This window comes from Vanellus vanellus (genome assembly GCF_965231255.1).
Source record: "Vanellus vanellus genome assembly, contig: HAP1_SCAFFOLD_185, whole genome shotgun sequence".
NCBI lineage: Eukaryota > Metazoa > Chordata > Aves > Charadriiformes > Charadriidae > Vanellus > Vanellus vanellus.
Genome location: NW_028126895.1, coordinates 22,938 through 37,993, shown reverse-complemented (window position 1 = coordinate 37,993; position 15,056 = coordinate 22,938). Strand labels below are relative to the sequence as shown.

At 53.1% G+C, this 15,056-nt stretch overlaps 1 protein-coding gene and 1 pseudogene across 2 annotated transcripts in view; both read left to right on the top strand.

Moving 5' to 3' along the window:
- The window catches only part of LOC309685665 (olfactory receptor 14A16-like), a gene marked incomplete at both ends in the record, with an annotated part of 39,629 nt that extends 36,388 nt beyond the window's left edge, over positions 1-3,241 (top strand). Inside the window, one exon of the mRNA XM_082501395.1 lies at positions 2,600-3,241. Within this exon, the coding sequence (XP_082357521.1) occupies positions 2,600-3,241 (642 nt within the window). The remainder of the gene's footprint in view (positions 1-2,599) is intronic.
- Positions 3,242-13,586: 10,345 nt separating this feature from the next.
- On the top strand, positions 13,587-14,550 carry LOC309685664 (olfactory receptor 14C36-like; annotated as a pseudogene). Its single transcript has one exon. The product of its transcript is annotated as an olfactory receptor 14C36-like (transcript).
- The last annotated feature ends 506 nt before the right edge of the window (positions 14,551-15,056 follow it).

Below are 15,056 nucleotides of genomic sequence, written 5' to 3'. Positions count from 1 at the left end.
GACTGAGGCGAAGAGGACATGGAGTATTTCAGATCTATCAGCACCTGTTCTTATGAAACTCAGCAGTGGCCACACAGTGGCTTTGTTTCTCCTTGAACTCTTCCTGAAGGAGTAAACACTCATTCTGGTGCCCTTGAATTGCTTTTCAGGGTTAGATTGAATTGCCATCTGGACTGCAGCTAAGCTTGAGTCCTTGAAGACCAGCTGGACTGAGCTCTTGCACAATGTCACAGCTCTGTCTACCACAGGAACGGCTCCAGCTCGTCCTGTCTGTGCCCCTGGCTGAGATCATTGCTGCACGTTTGGGCTGAAGCCCCCCCAGCTGTGGCACCAGGCAAGCGGTGACTTGCCATAAGGACTCCTGGTACCAAGAGTCCAAGACAGTGTGTGTGCTACTGATGGGACAAGAAGAGGGGGTACTCGTGCCCAGCTCTTCTTCAGCTGGGAGAAATGACACAGATGGAAGTAAGTGTCTCTGCACAGCTGAGGGAGGGAACATCAGAGATTGCATCAGCCTTTTTCACAGGTGGTTCCCCTGGAGCCCCAGGGACACCTCCAAGGAGGAGCCCAGAGGGGACAGAGAGAGTGGCACTGTGGGCTGGTCCTCTGCTGCTGAGCTGGGCCAGGCTGCTGGGCCGGAGGGAGCTCCTGGCAAGTGGGCAGCGCTGCAGAGAGACAGCTCTGCCCAGGAGCAGGGCTGGGGACACTGCCTGCAGGCAGAGAGGGGAGACCTGCGAGGCAGAGAGAGCTTAAAGGCAGTTGGGAGTGGGGGGTGCTGAGAGCTCACTGGGGCAGAAATATTCACCAGCTTCTGCGTGGTAAGTCTTGGGGTGCCGGGCAATGCAGCTCCAGTTCCTGGAGGGATCTCCTCAAGCTGGTCCATCTGAGAGCTGCTGGGCTCTGTCAGGAGGACTCTCTCAGTTTCTGTGCTGTAGAGGAGGAGGATGTGCTCCAGAGCAGGGCTTCCCTGCTGCCCAGTGAGAGGGACAGGGCCCGAGGGCTGCCTTCTGCCGGGGATGGTTGTGGAAGTGTGCGTAGGGGTGTGCAGGCAGGGGTGGGCAGGGCTGTCCTTGCCATCAGGGTCCCTGCACCCCAGGGGCTGTGTGCCGGGGCAGGGACTCTGCCAGGGTCAGCTCTCCGCCTGCCCGGGGAGCTCCCACGGAGCTTCTGTGGGGAGAAGCAGTGGGTGGAAGGAGTGACTGCCAGCAAGGCAGATGCCTTCTGTTGCTGAGATGGACCTGTGTGGGTCAGGGCTGCTCCAGATCCCCATCACCCCAAGGACATTTGCAGAGGGCCCTTTTGAAGAAGGACATCGAGGCACCTTTCCCCTGAAAGAGAACAAGTCTGTGCTGTGGGATTTCTCCTCTCAGCTGGTGGGTGGGCAGTGGGTGGTGGGAATGGATTTCTCCTTTACGAAGAAGGCACAGAGACCCCCGTTCTCAATAGCACTTCCCTGAACCCCTCCTGAGCCCCCGCACAGCCAGAGATGCCCCCGGGCAGCGCTGTGCTGCCAGGAGGGGTCTGCAGGGCAGAGCTGAGCACACAGCGGGTGGGATGGGCTCTGGGGCACTGGCAGGGAGGAGACCCGGGGGCAGAGAAGCAGCTCCAGGCAGGGGCAGCTCCTGGCAGCCCAGACACAGGCAGGGACAGAGAGGGAGCTGCTGCCAGAAGTGCCCAGGCAGGGGGGATCCTGGCACCTCCGGCCACCCCCTGACCTTCAGACAACTTCTCGGCAGGAAGCCTCTGCTCTCCTCTCACACCCGCCCCACAGCCAGTGGGTCCAGAGCCTGAGATGCCTTCTCGGCAGCTGCACCTGCAGTCAAGGAGATGTGTGTGTGTCCTACAAGTGATGCACAACATAAAAGCAAGTGCCCTGCAGTGTCTCTGTCTGAAGACACTGTCAATGAGGAGAAGGCTTCACTGCACGCCTGTCTGACTCCCTCTCCTCGCTTCCTTTTTTCAGAGCACAGACGTGTTTCTCCTTGTTTCCCCACCCCTCTGTTGAACTCTGCATCTCAGGAGTTGGGGAGGGGGTGCGGGTCAGCTTCTCTTCTGCCTCTGACTCTGCCTCTGACTCGTGCCCCAGAGGTGCCCTCATGGAAAGTTGGTGTCAAGGCAGTATTGTACCCGATAAGGTAGAGTGTCACTGAGTTTGTGGGGTTGGGAATGAGCTGGATCATTTCTCATTCAGCTGTGGGAGGGGGATTTCTGTGAGGAATGGCATTGGGATTTCCTCAGAAAAGTCTCTCCCAGTTTGTCACTGCCTTTTCCTCCTTGGACAGGTCCCCCTGCCCAGAGGCAGCAAATGTCCAACAGCAGCTCCATCACCCAATTCATCCTCCTGGCATTGGCAGACACATGGGAGCTGCAGCTCTTGACCTTCGGGCTCTTCCTGGGCATCTACCTGGCTGCCCTCCTGGGAAACGGCCTCATCATCACCGCCATCACCTGCGACCACCGCCTCCACACCCCCATGTACTTCTTCCTCCTCAACCTCTCTGTTCTTGACCTGGGCTCCATCTCTACCACTCTCCCCAAAGCCATGGCCAACTCCCTCTGGAACACCAGGGCCATCTCCTATGCAGGATGTGCTGTCCAGCTCTTTTTCTTTCTCATTTTTACTTCAGCTGAGTATTCTCTCCTCACCATCATGGCCTATGACCGCTACGTTGCCATCTGCCATCCCCTGCACTACGGGACCCTCCTGGGCAGCAGAGCTTGTGTCCACATGGCAGCAGCTGCCTGGGCCAGTGGGTTTCTCAATTCTTTCCTGCACACGGCCAATACATTTTCACTGTCCCTCTGCCAGGGCAATGCCGTGGACCAGTTCTTCTGTGAAGTCCCCCACATCCTCAAGCTCTCCTGCTCACACTCATACCTCAGGGAAGTTGGGCTGATTGTGGTTAGTGCCTGTTTAGCATTTGTGTGTTTTGTTTTCATTCTGCTGTCCTATGTGCAGATCCTGAGGGCGGTGCTGAGGATCCCCTCTGAGCAGGGACGGCACAAAGCCTTTTCCACGTGCCTCCCTCACCTGGCCGTGGTCTCCCTCTTTATCACCACTGGAGTGTTTACACATCTGAAGCCCCCCTCCATCTCCTCCCCATCTCTGGACCTGGTGGTGGCAGTGTTGTACTCGGTGGTGCCTCCAGCAGTGAACCCCTTCATCTACAGCATGAGGAACCAGGAGCTCAAGGATGCCCTACACAAACAGGCCCAATGGACGCTGTTTCACCGACAATAACCTACCGCCTCTTCTCCGCACATTGCCCAGAGTTTATCTTAGACCACGAGCCTGAATTTTTCTCTTGTCATAATCCTGCTTATTGATATTTTTCTGGGTTTATACTACTTTTTTTGAGGCTTGATCCTACTGGGTCTGACCCTTGCACAACACTGAGTCAGATGTAGCTGGTCAGATAACAGCTCTTAAATGAAATGGGATGTCCCAGGTAGAATAGGGAGAAAAGGGAGAAACAGAAAAAAAAGACATGGGCTGAGATAAATATTGTTTAAAAGAATGGTAACAGAAAAGATATTATTACTACTACTACTAATAATAATAATAATAAACAAAATAAAGTGATGCAACACAAATTGCTGTCACTTCCCTATGATTAACTCCCCAGCCTGTCCGGAGACGTGATCACCGATCCCTGCCCCCCTGCTAATCCCATTTATATACTGAGCATGACGTCTATGGGATGGAATATTCCTTTGGCCAGCTTGTCTTGTCTGTGGCCCCTCACCTTCAACAGGAAGTTGAAAAAGTCCATGACAATATAAGCATCACTCAGCAACAACTAAAACAATATGAGTTAGCAATGTTATTCTCATAGTCAATCCAAAACACAACAGCTACCAGGAAGAATATGAACTCTATCCCAGGCAAAACCAGGACAGCATCCGCCCCTTATTCTATACCATCTACCTCATGCCCAGGTCTTACACTTTTCCTTAAATCACCACCATTTTCCTGTCTTTCATATACGTATATATGCACACAGATATCATTCCCTTAGTCCATGGGCCATCCCACTGAAATGTCCCTTGAGTTCATTTAGTCCATGACTTTGGGCTCCATCTGTTGTAACTGTCTTTCCTGGCAGGAGACATGGTGTGTGGTGTTGAATTGTTGCGGGCTGCATCTGGAGCTCGCAGCTGGTGTAGCCGGCATGGCCCATGCCCATCATCTGTGGGTTGAAGATGTCGATCTCAAGACAATTCCCGGGTGCCAGTTGCTGCAGCCACTTCTGGTTCCATCACTTCTGCACTTTGCTCAGTTTCATCAAAGTTCATTCTTCATTAATTTAGGTCACTTTCACTGCAATGCCATAGATAGAGCATATAGCAACCGTATCAGTGATGACATATAGTGGTAATTTAGCAATAAATATCATATCATTTGATTCATTGGCCATTCTCACCAAAATCAAATCCCCTTGAGGAACACATCGGTCATCCCCATCTTCCCGCATCACCCACCAAGTGCACCAAGGGCCCTAAACAAAAGAAAACCCACGGATAGGATTGCCTTTGCCTGTGTCAGGAATAACCCAGACTTTCTTCCCGAACATATTCTTCATGTGCCCTATGGGGACTTTATCTCCTTTCACAGTATGGAAAAGTTCTCACTGGGCAGGGAGAGCTCCATAGCAGATGCTCAAATGTTACCTAACCAAGTGGCCTTTGCTAAATGGGCATCCCAGCGTTTGAAGGTCCCACCCCCATGGCTCTCAGTGTAGTTTATAGCAGTCCGTTGGATCGTTTGATCTTCCCAGAGGCTCGTGCATGGTAGTGGATGATACACCCACCCAATGCCATGCTCTTTGGCCCGCTGCATGCTGTGCTCGTGGGATGAGGGTGTGCAGGCCCCGTGGCAGGCAACAGCGCCTGGCTCCGAGCACTGCCTGCTGACAGCTCACAGGAACAAACCAAGCGTGGCATCATTGCCCTTTGGGCAGTGCCTGCTGCGACAGGGCAATGGGTAATAGTTCTAAGGGAGAAGAGGGTCGATTTAGACTACATAGAAGTCTTTTCCTCTGTTTTACCAGGTAGAGAAGGGAGCAGCCAGAAACGGACTCATAATGCATGTCAACTCCTGGCTACGTGGCTGGTGCTATCATGAGGGTTTTTGCTTTTATGACAATAAAATATGAACATGGCCTTTTAGAGAGGGATGGGATCCACCTGTCTAGAAGAGGCAAGGGAGTCTTTGGCAGCAGGCTGGCCAGCTTGGTGAGGCGGGCTTGAAACTGTCACATCCAGCTGGGCAATAACCACAGCCAACCAGAGCAGTGACAAATATTCCTTAGCGGACTCCCAAGGTGATATCCAGAAAGCCAACCACCTCCAGGGCGTGTACGACTGTGATGGATCCTCTCGCTCTCCTCCAGGGAACCTGCATGCTTGATGACCTCTCTGAAACGGCTGTACACACGCAGTGTGGTTAATGGACAGGAAGAAGTACAGATCTGTGTGCAGTCACAGGGCCATGGTTTCATTGCAATTACAGAGACATGGTGGGATAGCTCGCAGGACTGGAATGCTGTCACAGATGGCTATGTACTTTTTTGGAAAGACAGGCCAGCAGGGTGAGGTGGTGGAGTTGCTCTCTATGGGACAGAGCAACTGGAACTCATTGAGCTCTGCCTGCAGCTGGATGAAGAATGTGTTGAGAGCTTATCGTTAAGAATTAAGGGACAGGCTAATGTGGGAGTCACTGTTGTGGGTGTTTACTACAGACCACCAGATAAGGAAGAGGAAGTTGATGAGGCCTTCTACAGACAGCTGGAAATAGCCTCATGGTCACAGGCCCTGGTTCTCTCGGGGGACCTCAGCCACCCTGGTATTTGCAGGAGAAACAACACAGCCAGGCACACAGAGTCCCAGAGGTTTCTGCAGAGCATTGATGAGAACTTTCTGACACAGCTGGTGGGGAAACCAACGAGGAGAGGTGCACTGCTGGGCATTTTACTGACAAATAAAGAAGGACTAGTTGGGGATGTGAAGGCTGGGGGTAGCCTTGGCTGCAGTGACCATGAGATGGTGGAGTTCCGGATCCTGCGTGGAAGCAGGGCAAAATGTAGGACTGGAGCACCTCTTTTATGAGAAACAGCTGAGAGAGCTGCGTCTGTTGAGCCTGGAGAAGAGAAGGCTGAGAGGGGATCTCCTCAATGCTTATCAATATCTAAAGGGAGGGTGTCAAGAGGATGAGGGCAGACTCTTTTCTTTGCTGCCCAGCGAAAGGACAAGGGGAAATGGGCACAATCTGGAACACAGGAAATTCCATCTTAACACAAGGATAAATGTCTTTACTTTGAGGGCACCAAAGCACTGGAAGAGGCTGTCCAGAGAGGCTGTGGAGTCTCCTTCTGTGGAGATATTCAAAAGCCGCCCAGCTGCATTCCTGTCCAACCTGCTGTAGGTGACCCTACTTTGGCAGGGGGGTTGCACTAGATGATCTCCAACGGTTCCTTCCAACCCCTACAATTGTGTGATTCTGTGATCCTGTGATTCTGTGATCTTCTATGTTTTCCGTTGGCCAAAGGGATTCCCCACCAGTGCCCACGGATGCTGCCCTGTCTCTCAAAATTGCTCCATTAGAGCTTGCAGTTCCCTGCACGTGTCCTGAACCACCTCTGGCACCTCAAATGTCACCCGATGTTTGCATCGGAAAAGCTCCCTCCTGGCGTCTGTCTCCATTGCTCACAGGGCAGCTCAGAGAAGGAGCTCACTCTGATTTTGGGCAGCTGAACTGAGGCAAGAGGAATCCCCGCTCCGGTCTCCCCAGAGCCTTCTCTTCTCCAGGCTGAACAACCCCAACTCTCTCAGCCTTTCCTCACAGCAGAGGTGCTCCAGCCCTCGGAGCATCTTTGTGGCCTCCTCTGGACCCACTCAAACGGGTCCATGTCTGTCCTGTGCTGAGGGCTCCAGAACTGGAGCAGCACTGCAGGTGGGGTCTCACCAAAGCAGAGCAGAGGGGCAGAATGCCCTCCCTCGACCTGCTGGTTATGCTTCTTTTGATGTATCCCAGGATACCGTTGGCTTTGTGATCTGCGAGCGCACATTGCCAGCTCATGTCCAGCTTTTCACCCCCCAGTATACCCAAGTCCTTCTCGGCAGGGCTGCTCTCCATCCTTTCATCCCCCAGGTTGTACTGATATCAGGGATTGCCCCAACCCACGTGCAGGACCCTTCACTTGGCCCTGTTGAACCTCATGCTGTTCATACGGGCCCACTTCTTGAGCCTGTCCCGGTCCCTCTGGATGACATCCTGTTCCCTGGGAGTGTCGATCGCAATACTCAGCGTGGTGTCATCAGCACCAATCTCCATCTGGACATGAGGCCGTTGACCACTACTGGATGGGACCATCCAACCAGTTCCTCATCCACCGAACAATCCACCCTTCAAATCCACGTCTCTCCAGTTTCACAGAATCACAGAGTGGTCAGGGTTGGAAGGGACTTCTGGAGATCATCTAGTCCAAGCCCCCTCCCAGAGCAGGGTCACCTACAGCAGGTTGTACAGGACACGCCCAGGCGGGTTTGGAATGTCTCCAGAGTGGGAGATTCCCCCACCTTTCTGGGCAGCCTGTGCCAGTGCTCTGCCACCCTCAAAGGAAAGAACTTCCTCCTCATGTTAAGATGGAACTTCCTACATTCAAGTTTGTGCCTGTTCCCTATAGTCCTATCACTGGGCACCACTGACAAAAGACTGTTCCCATCCCCCTGGCACCCTCCCTTTAAGTATTTATAAGCATAAATAGGATCCTCCCTCAGTCTCCTTTTCTCCAGACTAAAAAGCCCCAAGTCCTTCAGCCTTTCCTCATAAGACAGATGTTCCAATCCCCTCATCATCTTCGTAGCCCTTTGCTGGACCCTCTCCAGCAGTTCCCTGTCTTTCTTGAACTGGGGAGCCCAGAACTGGACACAGTACTCCAGATGAGGCCTCACCAGGGCAGAGTAGAGGGGGAGGATGACCTCCCTCGACCTGCTGGCCACACTCTGCTTGATGCACCCCAGGATGCCATTGGCCTTCTCAGCAACTAAGACACATTGCTGGCTCATGGGCATCCTGTTGTCCACTGGGACATGCTGCTGCATGTTCCCCCAAAATCTTCCTTCCTTCCAGCTGGACAAGCCCAGCTTTTTCAGCTTCTTCTCACAGAACAAGTGCTCCAACCCTGACCACCTTGGTGGCCCTTCACTGAACGGGCTCCAGTTTACCAGTGTCTCTCAGGCATTGCAGGGGGTCAGAACCTGGGAGAGTGTTCTGGATCAGTTCTCAAATGTGCTGAACCCAGGGCTGTAATCACTCCCACTATCTGTGCTCCTGTTCCTACCACCCAGGATGCTTTTGGCCTTTGCTGATGGCTCCATGTTGTGCCTAATGAAACCGAAGGACCACCAGAGCCTTTCCTGCAGTGCTGATACCAACCTAGGCAGTCCCTGCCCTCTGTCACTTCAGGCCCTTAGTCAACCTCAGAGAAAGAACTTTAGATCTGTCCTTGTTGGATAACATGATGTTACTGTTGGCCTGTCCTTCAAGCCTGTCTATGTCCCTTGGGATGGCAACCCTGCCCTGGAATATAGTGTCTGCTCTCCTCAATGAGGTGTCATCTACAAATGCTATAAAAAAAGAATTTTCTCATCTCCTTTGGGTAATTAAAAGCCCTTGAAACATGGTGGAACCCGACTAGATACATCCCTCTGGGCAGAACACTATGCGTTCACCAAGTTCCTCCAAGCCCGAGTACTGATCTCAGTTATTACCCATCTACTTATCCACCCAATCAGACCATAATGTCCTAACTGGACACAAGAATACTGTGGGGAATGAGGCTGATAGCATAGTGTTTGGCGCAAAGTCTAGTTGGAGGCCTGTAAGTAGCAGTGCTCCCCAGGGGTCAGTACTGGCCAGTCTTGTTCAACATGTTAATCAACGTCCTGGATGAGGGCACAGAGTGTACCCTCAGCAAGTTTGCTGACATCTGTTGGAAGGGTAACACAGCAGGGCATAGGCAGTCCAGGAGGTTCTTGGATTGTATTGACAACGTCTTTCTCCCAGTGGTAGAGGAACCAAGGAGGAGAGGATCTCTGCTGGACCTTGTCCTTACCAACAAGGAAGGGTTGGTAGGCAGTGTAAAGCTCAAGGGCAGCCTGGGCTGCCATGACCATGAAATGGTCGAGTTTGAGATCCTCAAGACAGCGAGGAAGGTGCGCAGCAAGCTGACCACCCTGGGCTTTAGCAGAGCTGACTGTGGCTCCTTGAAGAATCTGCTCAGTATAGTGCCATGGGATGAAGCGCTGGAGGGAAGAAGGGCCCAAGTAAGCCAGTTAATATTCAAGGCTCACCTTCTCCAAGCTCAGGAGTCATGCAACCCTACAAAGAAGAAGGCAGGCAGAAAAGCCAGGAGGCCTGCATGGATGAACAAGGAGCTCCTGGACATGCTCACAAGTGAAAAGGAGGCCTATAGGGTGTGGAAACAGGGGTGGGAAGCCTGGGAGGAATACAGAGAAATTGTTCAAGCAGCCCCGGATCAGGTTAGGCAAGCTAAAGCCCAGATTGAACTAAATCTGGCCAGGGGCATCAAGACAAACAAAAATCCTTCTTTAAGTATGTCGGTGAGAAAAGAAAGACTAGGGAAGATGTGGGCCCTCTCCGGAAGGAAATGCAAGAACTGGTCACCCGGGACAGAGACAAAGCTGAGGTCCTCAATGACTTTTTTGCCTCAGTCTTCACTGGCAAAGACTGCAGCCGCACTGCCCATGATGCAGAGGACAAAGGGAAGGAGTGGGAAAACGAAGAAGTGCCAACTGTAGGCAAAGATCATGTATAAACCACCCGAGGAACCTGAAGGTTCACAAGTCCATGGGACCTGATGAGACACATCCACGGGTCCTGAGGGAACTGGCAGATGAAGTTGCTAAGCCACTGTCCCTCATATTTGAGAAGTCGTGGCAGTCTGGTGAGCTTCCTGCTGACTGGCCAAGGTGAAACATAAGCTCTGTTTTCAAAAAGGGAAATAAGGAAGACCTGGGGGACGACAGGCCAGTCAGTCTCATCCCTGTGCCTGGCCCGATCATGGAGTGGATGCTCCTGGAAACTCTGCTGAGGCACATAGAAAATAAGGAGGTGATAGGTAGCATCCAGCATGGCTTCACCAAGTGCAAGTCATGCCTGACAAAATTTGGTGCCCTTCTATGAACAGGTTACATAGTCTATGTTACATGTCTATGTCCTTTTGCATGCCAGCCTTTCCTACCAGGGTAGTGTCTGCAAATCCTATGAAAAAGAACACTTGCATCTTCTCCAGGTCCTTAAAAACATGTTAAACAGGGCAGGTGGCAGGACAGACCCTTGCAGGAGCTTTCAAGCTAAATGCCTCAAGGCAGAGTACCACGCATTGACCACACACCTCTGAGCCCAATCAGCCGTCTGGTTAGTTACCCATCTCCTTATGCACCCATGCAAGCCATGACATCCTAATTCAGGCACAAGCATACTGTGGGGGAAGATGTTGAAAACTTTGCTGACTTCCAACTTAAAAGACCAGCACTGCTCTCCCTGCGCTGAGCAATCCTGTTCTTCCATCACAGAAAGCAGAGAACGGTGGGGCACAAGCTGCCCTGGGTAAATCCAGGGTTCAGACAACCACAAATGGGTTCTGAGGGGACGCACTCCGGGGCACAGCCTTGAGTTCCCCTGTTTATCCGTTGGCCAATTTTTAAAAGAGCATGCAATATTTGGATGCTGCCAGTCATCAGGGAGTTCCCTCCCTCAACCTCCATGGCCTTTCAATGATTATGGAGTGTCATTGGACATGCTGGGACATTGGCTTACCCTGTCATCTCCCTCAGCTGCCACCCCTCCTGTCCCATAGACTGGTAAGGATTGTCTTAGTTAAGGTGACTTGGGAACAATCCACTGCTGATGGTGTTCCACCAGATTCCTGCCCCGAGTCTCAGAGCTCTGGGAGACCTTGCTGGGGCAGACTGAGGCAAAGAGGATGTAGAGAATCTCCCATATAGCTCCACCCACTCTCTGAAACTCAGCAGTGGCCACACAGTGGCTTTGTTTCTCCTCAAACTGTTCCTGAAGGAGTAAACACTCATTCTGGTGCCCTTGAATTGCCTTTGGGAGTTAGATTGAATTGCGATCTGGACTATAGCAGAGCTTGGAGGAGGCTGTCCTTGAAGACCAGCTGGACTGAGCTCTGCCACCATGTCACAGCTCTGTCTACCACAGGAACGGCTCCAGCTCGTCCTGTCTGTGCCCCTGGCTGAGATCATTGCTGCACCTTTGGGCTGAAGCCCCCCAGCTGTGGCACCAGGCAAGCGGTGACTTGCCATAAGGACTCCTGGTTCCAAGAGTCCAAGACCTCGTGTGTGCTACTGATGGGACAAGAAGAGGGGGTACTCATGGCCAGCTCTTCTTCTGCTGGGAGAAATACCACTGCTGGAAGTAAGTGTCTCTGCACAGCTGTGGGAGGGAACATGAGGGATTGCATCAGCCTGTTTCCCAGCAGGTTCCCCTGGAGCCCCAGGGACATCTCTGAGGGAGCCCAGAGGGGACAGAGAGAGTGCCACCATGGGCTGGTCCTCTGCTGCTGAGCTGGGCCGGGCTGCTGGGCCGGAGGGAGCTCCTGGCAAGCGGGCAGCGCTGCAGAGAGACAGCTCTGCCCAGGAGCAGCTCCTCTGCACAGCGCAGCAGGGCTGAGGGCACTGCCTGCAGGCAGCGAGGGCAGAGCAGGGAGGCAGAGAGAGGTTAAGGGCAGTCTGGAGAGGGAGGATGCTGAGAGCTTACTGCGGGAGAAACTTTCAAAGCCCTTTACATGGTAAGTCTCTGGGTTAGGGCAATTGCAGCTGCAGTTCTTGGAAAGATGTCCAAAAGCTGCTCCTCCCATGGCCTATGGGATCTTTCAGGAGGACTTTGACACTTCCTCTAGTGTAGAGGTGAAGAATGTGCTCCAGAGCAGGAATGCCCTGCAGTGCCTTCAGAGGGAGAAGGCACGACGGCTGCCTTCTCCTTAGGACCACTGCCATGTGTGATGGTGGGTGTGCAGGCAGGGGTGGGCAGGGCTGTCCTTGCCAGCAGGGTCCCTGCACCCCAGGGGCTGTGTGCTGGGGCAGGGACTCTGCCGCCTGCCAGGGTCAGCTCTCTGCCTGCCCAGGGAGCTCCCACGGAGGTGCTGTGGGGAGAAGGTCTGTGTGGAAGGATCAACTCCTTGCATGGCAGGGTCCTGGTGTTGCCGAGAGAGAACTGCGTGGGTCAGGGCTGCTCACAGCTGAAGGGCAGTGGCAGAGGAAACTTTTCAAGAAGAACCTCAAGACAGGGGCTACCTGAAAGCGAAGGAGTTTGTGCTTTCAGTCTTCTGCTTTTTTTTTTTTTTTTTGTGTGGGGAGTGAGACGTGGAGATTTGTCTCCCCGTTCTTCAGAAGGCACAGAGCCTCCAAATCTTTTTCACTTAGAGGTGAATAAATCAGGGAGTAAGAAAAATCCATATGCTACAGTTTAGAGAGAGCACCCAGCATCACCTTTCCAGCCTTATCAGCGTTGGTCAGATGTTCCTGTCAGAGCCTGCACCCACAGAAATGCTCCTGGGCAGTGTTCTGCTGCCAGGAGGTGTCTGCGGGACAGAGCTGAGCACACAGCATCTGTGATGGGTTCTGTGTGCACTGCCGGCGAGGAGACGCGCTGCCAGAGAAAGAGCTCCCAGCAGGGACAGCTCCAGGCAGCAGAGCCCTGGGCAGGGAAAGAGAGGGAGCAGCTCCCATGTGCCTTGGGAGGGTGATTCGGGCACCTTCCTGCCATCTCCTGTAATGAGGGTGCCTTCTACTGAAAATCCCCTGGTCTCCTCTTACGCTCAGCAGAGCTTCTGACATCAAGGCTGTGGGGTTTCTGGCTGAGGTGCCTCCTCAGCAGCCACACACCAAGGAGGAGAAACTCCTTAGTTCTATGGGTCTCTGTCTTCTCTCAGCAGGAGCATTTCTCCACCTTCCCCTCCTGTCCATGCTGCTCTTGTTCTTACATCCATACTCTCTAGTAAGAGGGGGTTCAGATGTGGCTCACACGCCAACACTGCCATGCAGCTGTGTCCGTGGGACCAAAGTCCTTCAAACCAGCCAAACCTGTGGGGCTGTGGAAAATGCGGTGTGGAGCTGGGGGGTGAGCTGGCTCTGCTGAGATCACTGCACTTTGAGCACTTGTGGGAGTTTCCCTGGCATTCTCCTGCTGGAAAATGCTGACCAGCTTGTCTTCATGACACAGGGATTACCGATGAGGCAAACGGTGACTTTCAGAAGCTGCCCCACCTTTCCCAGATGCCCACTGCTGTCAAGCAGGGGTGACTGCTCCGGAGCCCATGGGCAGAAACCTCCTCCTCATGCCGTGTTTGGCCAGAACAAAGCAGAGCTCAAAACTTGGGGAAATCAAAAGGTCCTAAAAGGAAGGAGGAAGGCAATGTGTGTTTGGGAAGGACAGAGGAGAATGGGACACAGGGAATGTGAAGAGACTTGCTCAGCGCAGCCCTAACTTGTGAGTGTGCTTTCCTCCTTTGGCAGACCCTCATGAACAAAGGGATCAGATGTCCAACAGCAGCTCCATCACCCACTTCCTCCTCCTGGCATTCGCAGACACACGGGAGCTGCAGGTCTTGACCTTCTGGCTCTTCCTGGGCATCTACCTGGCTGCCCTCCTGGGAAACGGCCTCATCATCACCGTCATCGCCTGCGACCACCGCCTCCACACCCCCATGTACTTCTTCCTCTTCAGCCTCTCCCTCTTTGACCTGGGCTCCATCTCCACCACTCTCCCCAAAGCCATGGCCACTTCCCTCTGGAACATCAGGGCCATCTCCTACTGGGGATGTGCTGCTCAAGTCTTTCTGTTTGTCTTTTTCATTTCAGCAGAGTTTTCTCACAGTCATGGCCTATGACCGCTACATTGCCATCTGCCAACCCCTGCACTACGGGACCCTCGTGGGCAGCAGAGCTTGTGTCCGCATGGCAGCAGCTGCCTGGGGCAGTGGGTTTCTCAATTCTCTCCTGCACACAGCCAATACATTTTCACTCCCCCTCTGCCAGGGCAATGCCCTGCACCAGTTTTTCTGTGAAATCCCCCACATCCTCAGGCTCTCCTGCACAGATGCTTACCTCAGGGAAGTTGGGCTTCTTGTTGTTAGCGCCTGTTTGGCCTTTGGGTGTTTTGTTTTCATTTTGGTCTCCTATGTGCAGATCTTGAGGGCTGTGTTGAGGATGCCCTCGGAGCAGGGACGGCACAAAGCCTTTTCCACGTGCCTCCCTCACCTGGCCGTGGTCTCCCTCGTTATCAGTACTGCCATGTTTGCTAACCTGAAGCCCCCCTCCATCTCCTCCAAATCCCTGAATCTGTTGGTGTCATTCCTGTACTCAGTGGTGCCTCCAGCAGTGAACCCTCTCATCTACAGCATGAGGAACAAGGAGCTCAAGGATGCCCTAAGGAAATGGATGACTGGTTTCTTCTCAGAAGCAGCAATGAACTGCCCATCTTGTTCTGCACAGCACTCCTAATGTAACTCATTACAGGCCCAGACTCTCTTTGGAAGAGTTTTTCCTTTTGTGTCTTTGGTGTTTGGATTTCATGGTTGTATGAATGCTGTCAACAAAAGAACAGAGCCATCCTTTATCCTTTTTCTATGTCAGCATCTGCCTGTCTTGTGTTAGGCAGAGACTTTCTGTAAATAAGGAGCTGCTCTCTCTGTGTGTTTAAACAAAATAAAGGGCCCTGCACTGACTTGTTTGTCTGAGACCCATTCTCCAAGATGTTCTCTATAGCTGCAGGGGCCTCATCTGTGTGCTGAGGTGGAGGGGGCAGGAGCCATCTGAGCTGGGTCTGCCTCCCAGCCTGACCAGCATGGCCCTGGGCACCACAGCCCCCGGCTCTGCAGAGCCGCACCACCAGCTCGGGGGCTGTGGGACGCCTGGGGAGGGGGTGCAGGAACGGCTGGCCAGGCCAGCACGGATGAGCTCTCTCGGGAAAAGGCTCTGAGGGGAGATGGGCTGTGGCGGGAGAAGAG